Source organism: Cebidichthys violaceus, unplaced genomic scaffold, assembly GCF_023349555.1.
Source record: "Cebidichthys violaceus isolate CVI_PGR_0920_01 unplaced genomic scaffold, fCebVio1.0.p SCAF_12, whole genome shotgun sequence".
NCBI lineage: Eukaryota > Metazoa > Chordata > Actinopteri > Perciformes > Stichaeidae > Cebidichthys > Cebidichthys violaceus.
The window spans coordinates 988,698-998,616 of NW_027176285.1; the positions used below are offsets into that span (position 1 = coordinate 988,698).

At 41.2% G+C, this 9,919-nt stretch overlaps 1 protein-coding gene across 1 annotated transcript; it reads left to right on the forward strand.

Annotated features, from left to right (window-relative positions):
• Positions 1-311: 311 nt before the first annotated feature.
• On the forward strand, positions 312-9,266 carry morn5 (MORN repeat containing 5). Its single transcript, XM_068705484.1, has 5 exons — positions 312-373; positions 470-617; positions 1,861-1,972; positions 2,366-2,497; positions 9,068-9,266. Exons 1-5 carry the CDS (start codon positions 327-329, stop codon positions 9,181-9,183), a joined length of 555 nt encoding a protein of 184 aa, XP_068561585.1. The 5' UTR covers positions 312-326; the 3' UTR covers positions 9,184-9,266.
• Positions 9,267-9,919: the final 653 nt, after the last annotated feature.

Consider the following 9,919-nt stretch of genomic DNA (forward strand, 5'->3'; position numbering starts at 1 on the left):
TGACGCAAACGAGAGCGAGGACAAAGCCGGAGCCGCTTGCGCATGCGCAACTTGAATTTCATGAATAAAGGAGCTGTGAAAGTTTGATCAATTTGTTAGTTGTGTTGTCTCTCTTGTGTTATAAATGCAACAGGTTAAAATGATAAACTGTGACAAACGATGAATTGCTCTTCACGCTGACCAGTTTATGACGTAGCCTTGCTTTGGTGCTCTGTTGCCATGGTGACATGACACTCAACCATTGTATGGTATCGCCCAGTTGATAAAACAATCTTTTTTGTGCTTGTTTGTTTATTTTGAGAAGAAGCCTGCAAGTAAATATAGTAATGGAGCTCACCGGAAGCAGTTATAAAGGAGATATAAAAAATGGCAGGTAAGTGTATTTTGTCATGACCCTAAAGACAGCAGGATAATACCTTTGCCATTAAGATCAAAAGTACGATGTGAGACCACCTCTTCTCTGCCTCAGGATGGATGGAAAAGGAGAGTACACGTTTGCCACAGGGAACAAGTATGAGGGAGAGATGAAAGATGGGCTGTTTCATGGCAAAGGAGTGCTACACTTTCCAAATGGAAGTAAATATGAGGCCACCTGGGAAAGCGGCAAAGCTAAACAGGTGAGGAGTAGTGTGTCTGTGTGTGTGTGTGTGTGTGTGTGTGTGTGTGTGTGCGTGCATGTCAGAATATATGCATCCACATGCATGACTGTGTGTTTCACATTGGTTATAGTTGATATTACATCTGGTCCCTTTTAGCAATCACTCACCGTTATCGTCGTAGTTATTAGGTTTCTCTCTTTTTTTTCACTTCTCCTCTGATGCAGTCTTTCATGGGCCTTTGCCACAACAGCGATCACTCCAATTATTATCATCATTTCAGTTGCGGCTCACTTGAAATTATAGCAGTTCTGAACCATGACTAGCCGTGACCCAGACTACCCTGCACTTGCATCCATGTCAGTTCAATAAAACCTACTTCCAATCAAAACAGACCTAAACAGACTGGAAACTATATCTGGTAGCTTATAGGAAACTTGCACCTCTCCTTTCCAGACGCCAACCTCTGGTTCTGCCAAGTGAAGTCGATGCGGAAGTGTCTTGAAACTTGCATTCTCTCTACTGACCAGCAGGGGGCGACTCAAATGTCACCGCAACTGTTATATCTAATCTTTAGCAAATAGTGCTCTAAAATAAAAGGGACAATGACTAAAATAAGATTAACAGTAACATTCAATGACGTCTCTTGACTGCAGACATATTGACCCGTACTGCATAAATACACACACACACACACACACACACACACACACACACACACACACACACACACACACACGTCACACATACACAAAGTGTTTGCCCAAAGGACGTATTTTTCCACTTTCCCATAGTGGTTTATATCTATGCAGACAGTTTGGGCTTTATCTGCTGAGGTTTTGAGATATCCATCTCTAAGATTTCCGCCTTAACCCAAAGACAATGGAAGAACATTTAAATTATGTTGTGGTGCTTACAGCCCTGAGAAGAAACATTTGAAAACATCAACAGCAGCTTATTTCTCCAGAAACCATGTCTGGGGTACGTGGGACAGGATAACCCCCAATCCTCTCTTGTAACAGTTTTCACAGGAGCTACTTTTTGCTCCAAAGAAACTGCCAACAGTGAGGACTGTGGACGGTCTTGAGTAACATTGTTTCTCCTGTTGAGTGTGTATTTTTCTTTGAGGAGCACAAATGAAACTCCATTAAGTGACATTTTCATTCATTTATTTTGTGCTTTCTTTTGTAATTTGGGTGATCTGACCCATCGACGTTTATGACTGAAGAATGAGGATGATTTCACCACTGTGCTTCCTCACAAGGGCTCCTTTACCTTTGCTGATGGTCTGCAGTACCAGGAGAAGGACTGGGACTACTGTGATGGATACGACAGGCGCTTCTACAGTGAGAGGTGCAACGGACTCAGACCTGCAGGTTGCAAATTCATTTAGTTGCTTGTGTATTCGCTCATTCGGTCGGATGACGGTGGTTTCTTCACTGTCCCACTCTCAGACATCTCACATAAATGAGCTTGAAATATAATAACAGTAACACATATCCAAAGCCGTTAAAATGACGAGCATATGTTCAACAGTACAGACCAAAAAATAAATAAAAAATGAGCAGATTCTATGATCTGTGTACATCACTAGCCTGACAAATAGATTAGCTTCCCATCACTTTAAATGTAGGAGCATTTCACATGACACTTTAACTCGGAGGAAACATCATAAAGCAACATCATAATAATAACAATGACTTTTGTTAGTAGTTGTAAACCAGCGTAAGATCGCCGTTTAATACAAAACAACTGATTTGTTCATACAGGAGAATCTCAGCTAACTGATCTGCATCCGCCACGCGTCGTTCCCGATGGATGCTACGACTGTGGGGACGGTTTCTATGACCCCAATACCAGAGTCGTCACTTCCCAAACCGGCAGATTCCTCAGGAATGCAGGTAAGACAGTAAATATCCTGTTATTTTCACCTGTGACACCAAAGATGACTGGCTTACACGGGATGTAACCCCTACCTTTGATTCATAATAACAATCCTTCACCACAGGATAATGGATACCTTCCAACTCGGACATTATTGAACTATGGGCTTACTGTGAGGTAAACAAAAGCACCACAAACCAGATATGAAACGCAAATAATTCAAATTGTACCTCCAGTTCTCACGGCTTACTTCGTTGTAGTCTGCGTACATTTTTATCCCCACTAATTTGGGGCCAAATTGGCTCCATCTGAGTGTTGAGTAATATCCAGGCATCTCAGCCTTTTGTGCCAAAGAAAATGAGAAAGATGAAAGTCAAGAGCAAACAGAAATTTCCAATTTAAATTAAGTATGCACAGTTTTATGTCCCAAAAAAGCCCCTTATCAGTGATAGATTGCTTTATATTAAATATATATTTATATAGCAACTTAACAGAGCCACTGATCAACAGTCCAGTTTATTTCCAGAGCTTGCTTTAGTGTGTGCTGTAGTTTGCACCTATGGTCAAGCTGATGGTTTGTTTGAGGGCTTTACCGGAGATGATCTCTTAAAGTGACAAACATATAGAAATGAACAGGCTCTTGGATAGAGTGGACAGTGTCGTGTATTGGAGTTGTTTGTTTGTTTGCACGTCCGTTATCATCCCATACCTGGACAATGTCTGCTCAGTGTAGACTCCTTGTTTAAATGCCAAACTCATTGTTTGATATAGTTGAATTACTCAAAGGAGGTAATGCCCACTCAGGCCTAAAGCTCAATGAGATTTAGAGTTAAGAAGCCATATTGCTGCTGCCTTGTCAAACAAGATGGTAGCTCTGTGTAAAACGATGTCTACGTTTCAACAACTCTACTTTCTAAGAACAGGCCACAGAAAAAGTATTACTGAAAATACTTTGAAACATGCAACCGCTCTAGTGTTGGATTTGTCTCAGGCAGGACCCGTTGTCTTTGCCCATTTCTTCTCTTTTTTTAAATAACTGCATCTCTGAAAGCATTTGGCCATATGGGAAAGGTTTGATAGCAATGAACCTATGGAGTGATGCTAAATGGATTATCCCTGGATTCACTGATGGAAGATTATTGCTACAAGTCATCTGATAAGCATGTTTCCTTAGGCTATTGCAACTTTTTTTTTCTCCCTTTTGTTATTTGTCAAAAGTGGAAAATTCAAGACACATTTTTCCACTGAACGGGTGCCCAGATTTGGAGCTCCTGATTTGAAGTGAATGTGATCTGTCAGGTGTCCAGATAGGAATTCCCAAATTCTGACATCCTCTGCTCGTCATGTCTCCTATGATTCTACATCACCGGACAATGTTGTGAATTAGGCAGCAGGTAATGAATGACATTCTGAATACATATCGTTTGGCTCACTACGGTTTGGTCCAGTTGTATTGCTGTGTTTGACGTTACTGTTTTTATCTGACGCGTGCTGCAGTGCCCAATCTGTTGATCACAGATACATGCATGGGTGTGTTGTACAAATGTGCATGACCCATGCAGGAAGCATTCAAATCAGGCAGTATGTTGGTGTCCTGTCATCTCTAAAGGATTCAGACACAGTGTGGCAGCGATGATTCTTGCTGTTTTTAACCTAGCAAATCTGAAAATGTGTCAAGATATGATTTCTGGCAGAAGTTTAAGGAATGACTTACAAGCTCCCAAAGGTAAAAGTGTATTTTTTGGGGCAGACCTTTTGCATTCAGATGAGCTCCTTGCAACACTGGTTAGTTTTAAAAGCACACGTCTCATCTCATCAACATATGTGGAGAGAGAGAGAAGGAAACAGAGGAGAAGATCCACATCCTCGCCAGATGTGCATGTGCAAGAAGACAAAAATATGTTTTGGGATTTTTCCATGATGCGGGTTGTTCATCATAATTACAGCTCTGGTACTGATCAGCGGAGTGATGGAGAGAAAGAGAGAACAAGAGGAAAGTTGGGATGAAAATGAATCGGAACTGAACACTCTCCAATAATACTCTGACTCTGTTTTTAAATATGGAGTCCAACAGGAACTATTTCATTGGTGCATGCCTGTTTATGTGTAAGTGTGTGTGGGCATGTGTAGATGTGGCTTATGCTCGATATCACAGACAGACACAACGCTCTCCCTGCCGTCTTGAGAAGAATGCTCCTGTATCCTGTATGGATTTATTGTTCAACCCTGAGATGTTGAAGGCACATTTGTCAGAGTGGGCGTGAAGACAGAATCCATTGCCTCATGCCTTCCGCCCAGGATGAGGACTGCGGGGATGATGGGACACAGGGAAGACTCACCCTCCCAGAAGGGGACGTTTGCTGCAGCAAGGAAAGAGGAAGGAGCTCCCCATGTAGCCGTGACAACCCGGTGGATGTAGGACAAGGAGGCCTCATATCTCGTTTAGACTGCAGAGGATTCAAGTCCGTTGCTGTGATATATCAGGCTGAACTTTACTCACTGGCCAAAACTGACCTATTGCAAAGTCCTGACCTCCTCAGTTACTGTTGCTAACTTGGACAAACAGCCTTCCTTGGCATAGAGCCAGGTAGCAAAACAATAGGATCTGTTGCTGACATTCCCCCAGAGGTTATTGATTATATTTGGAGTTGAACCGATTCCTTGTCATCGAGGAGCTTCTTTGGAGCGATGTGCCGAGAATACCGGAGACCTGTGTAGATGTGGCACGATGGAGGAAATGGAAGGTGGTGAGAGTAAGTGTGTCAGCTGGGAGTATTAGGTAGGAACCTCCCATCACAGGTGATGTCCACAGGGTTCCAATGTTCCATCACTGAAACACATCCATGCTGTACTGATCCTGTCTTTACATTACCATGTACAATTACTTCAAAAGGCCCAATAATTGTAGAGATGGTGGTTTCTTCCACATGTCAAAGTATTGTCAAGCAAGACATGAATGAATGTAACGCAAACAATACTAACAAAGATGGGATGTTTGACCCTCTTTAAAAACTATGTATGTATTTCACTTTACTCATTAGTTTTGGGCACGGACCAGGAAGCATTCACACGGGTTAGAGTCGTCACTGGGTGTCGACCAAAGTTACTCTACCAGAACATGCTGCAGTCTTTTTAACCAATAGCTGATGACACGTTCCCACCGGGCTGACACTGGACATCGCTTCCTATATTTTTGTTAAATTTGTTTTCTGATTAAATGTAAGGAAGGATGTGCCATTCACTCGCAGCACCATGCTTTAGTTCATGTCTTTAATTCCAAGTTGAATCTGGGTTTACAGTGTTTGCCTCAGTGCTTCTAAGCAGATTTTAGAACGTCTATAAGAGAGTTGTCAGACGAGGAGTCAGACAGGTCATTTGGATACAAAGACACCTTCTGCAATACACAAAAAGAAAGGAATGTCTGAGTGTGTGACATTGCAGTGTGTGTGTGTGTGTGTGTGTGTGTGTGTGTGTGTGTGTGTGTGTGTGTGTGTGTGTGTGTGTCAGTGATGAGTGAATGCAGGTGGTGAAAGATGAACACTCAGGGATCACAGACTTTGTTTCTGGCTGACGTTCTTCCTAACCTTGTTCCTGAGGGTCCGACCTCCCCTGTACTACCACAGCGATTAGTCGTTCTGTATCACACTGCACTTTTTTAAAGCAGGGAATCTGAAAGGAGGCAACATTTCAGTGCACTGCACACTATTAGTTGGCATAGAGGATGAACTGGCAGGCAAATCAATACTTCGGTACATTTCAAAACATAAAACGCTGCTCGTTAGACAACAAGTTCAATGATTGAGATTTGAATTATGATCTGACATTTTTGTTTTTTTAATTTTAATGTTCATTGTGACATGAGATCATTACAACAAACATGTGCTTCCACTTACAACCACCTCAACGTGTCATAGTTAACCAGCCCAGCTTAAACCCACCCAACAGATTTCAACACAATGAAACGATTACTGTTAAACCTGAATCACAAATCACATCATCAACAAACAAACTCTTAAAGGCTATTTGTTATCCAAAACTTCCTGACACATAATTGTACTTAATTTGTCATTGCTGATGAAGATTGTTGCTCAAGTTTGAAGGTAGAATATAAAACATAGATGCATAAAACTGCAATTAAAAAAAGAATGAGAGGAAAGATGCATAGGCCACATCTGCACAATCAAATCTCCACCACATACTGATTTGTTCTGTTATTACAAACACACACACACACACACACACACACACACACACACACACACACACACAGTCAGTCGTGTGTGTTCTCTCTTGGCAACGGTCTGCGGTTGCAGAGGCGCAGGAGGCGGCAGCAGCTCCAGCAGGGGCCATGTGTTGCCATGTTGTTTGTAGCACTTTCCTGTTTCTGGAATAACCGCTTCCCTTTGAAACCCCGCACAGAAAGAGTTCCACTCAGAAAACATTCCACTGCCAAGGAAAACACCTCTGGTGACCAAACCACGGCCCCTCCCTTTGTCCCCGTCCATCGGAGGTGTTTCACAGAAGATACAATCAGCCGAGGCCCTGCAGGGAATGGAACATATCCTCACGCTGCCTTTCCTCAAACTCTCATTTTTCATCTTAGAAACAAAAAAAAAACAAGAAAAATCCCCATGAAACAGGATTCACATGTTAATCCTGTGAGCTGTGACAGATGGATTAATATTCTTGAAGATCAGTATCTCTCTTTCAAAGCTAAAGAAACTGGACGACCGCCGCTGTTTTCTGTGATGTCATCGAGACATTAAATTGGAGACAGACACATTTGAATGTTTATTTGAGCTTTCACGTTCAGATACGTTTGATTTCACTGTGGTGCCTGAACCTGGAAACCACAGATGCTTACATATAGCACTTATAAGTCCATGTCGGTGAACCAGGTTCAGAGTGTGACAGCATCATAGCTCTCCTTTTTTATGTGGATACGAATACCATATCCAGCAGAATGCAATCGTGTCTTATGCAAATCACTAAGGTACAAGAAAGCAGATTTTTCTTCTTAAGTGTGTCTGTGTGTGTCCGTGTGTGTCCGTGTGTGTGTGTGTGTGTGTGTGTGTGTGTGTGTGTGTGTGTGTGTTAATTCGCAGCCATTAGGCTGGAAGGAAACACTTTTCCCTCTGAGTGTATTTTAAGGATTAAGATAAACAGACGTTAACAAGGTGCCATTATCGCTTCCACACTCTCTCTCTCTCTCCTACATTGCATAAAGGTCGTCCATGCAGGTTTGTTACAGTCAAGATGGAGATCAACCTGAGAACGGTGTGTGCAATGTGCTGCACTCCATTGACGATTAACGTTAATAATTTCTCAGAAGTTTGCCCTACAAATGTGACAGTATCATTACTTGAGAGAACCATAGTATGACTAACTAATATCAGTCTAACTGCAATATCCCTATCCCAGAACAGATGAAGAGAGTCATGAGATCGGTCTATGAATTAAATTGATTGACTTGCAAAAACTGGTAAATCACAAAAATGTCCTGCTGTCTCCGGATTGCAGGGAATTACCTACAAATACCAGCCACCTGTGCCCTCAAATAACCCAAGGTACCAATTACACATGACATAAATCATGAGGTAAACGCTGCTATATACTCAAGAGGGCAGAATTAACAGCAAATATGAAAATGCCCCCAATCTAATTATCATTAGGGGAGGTTGTGGTTTGTGGCTAATTGAGGTCAGTCGAAACGTAACGACGTATAAGCTTCAATAATTACCTTCTCAAATGCGTTACAAAGACTGTTTGCGTGGCAGCTGTCCGCGTGTCCGGTATACGTTCAATTGACCTCGCGATCAGAACAGGTAGTGAGGAGAGACAGACGCACGGAAAGAGAGGAGCTGGTGTTTTATACTTGAAGTGGCTGTTGGTGTTGACGCCTGGCAATTACACACAATCAGTCCGAGAGCCGCAGACCTGCTCCCCCCCGTACAATGGAGCCCCGCGCGCATAGTGGAACCTGGGGGGTGAGGCCCGCGCGCCGCTCAAGTGCGTGCAGCTGCGTGCGCTCCAGAGAAAGCTCACTTCCCCCGCAATTAGCTCCTCATTTCAGTTTTAACAATGAAAAACTGGTTTATTATCAGCTCCTCTGGCAGTCGGTTCGGTTTAAAAAAAATTGGCGTCCACTTTTTGGGGGTTATTATTTATTGGTGTCTGAAGTGGCTCTGAGAAGTTATTTTCTCGTAATTGTCAGGCGTATCTTGATTTGACAAATTTACCCGAGACTTGAATGGCACTTCACTGTTGCAGCCTCGCGCACAGAATGACCTGTGGTTTAATTACGCAGGCTCCTGGTTATTGGAGCTTTTCAATTAAACGCTTTACCTTCACACCTCAATCTGTGGTTTGTATTGTTATTCTCATCTAATCGTGGGTATTAAACACTGTTAACTGTGCTGTTAAAAAATGTATATAATAATATATATATATATATATATATATATATATATATATATATATATATATATATATATATATACATATACATACTGTATATACACTCCATACTTTGTTTCCATTACTATTAACACACATCAAAGCAATTGAAACTTAAATCTTTCCACCAGATGACTCCGAACATGAGTGGATTGTGCGGACCTGTCGGAGAGCTGATGAGGTTGTTGACGTTGATTGTGAAAAGTCTGTTGCAACTGGACCGGAAGAGACCAGCGATATCAACTGAGGCGTTTATGAAAACTACTTTTGTTTTTTACATGTATTTGTTTAAGATATATAATTAATAAAAAAAACTATAGGTTAGGTTTATACTGTGTTTTTATGTTGTGATTAATTTACCTTTTTCTCCAAAAATACTCCTTATATATATATATATATATATATATATATATATATATATATATATATATATATATATATATATATATATATTGTAGGAGTTGTGCCTTCATCTTTATTTTAGACTGATTTCAAAAGGAATATGCACAAGCAACATATTAAATGTACTACATGTTGTTTTGAGTTAAGTTGTTGGTTGTGCAAACATACTATATTCATTTCATCTGATGTCATATTTTGATACTAAATGTAATGTTTGAGATTATCATATGACCATTGTCTCCAAAACAACATATTCTAAAATACAGTAGGTATTGGCAATGATCAGTTAATGTCAACAGGCCACCGTTCTGCTGTGTGATGGTCTGTAACATCGAATCACCATGAAGCAGAGGATGTAAACAAAATGACTCAAGTATCTTAAAAGCAGCAGTTATTTTTAAAAGAATGGAATCTTTCCCATGATGCACCATTTCTGCTTCATGGCAAATACACAATCACAAAAAAATGCAACTCACAATTTTTCTCTCACACACACACACACACACACACACACACACACACACACACACACTAGGAGGAAACTCACTCAACACAACCAAATAACTAAACATCATTCATAA

Bases quoted from the DNA above. Each gene is read 5' to 3' on its own strand.
- morn5 (XM_068705484.1), top strand. From the start codon at position 327: ATGGAGCTCACCGGAAGCAGTTATAAAGGAGATATAAAAAATGGCAG. The intron at 374-469 runs GTAAGTGTATTT...TCTCTGCCTCAG, and splicing joins GGAGATATAAAAAATGGCAG to GATGGATGGAAAAGGAGAGT. The intron at 1,973-2,365 runs GTTGCAAATTCA...TTGTTCATACAG, and splicing joins CAACGGACTCAGACCTGCAG to GAGAATCTCAGCTAACTGAT.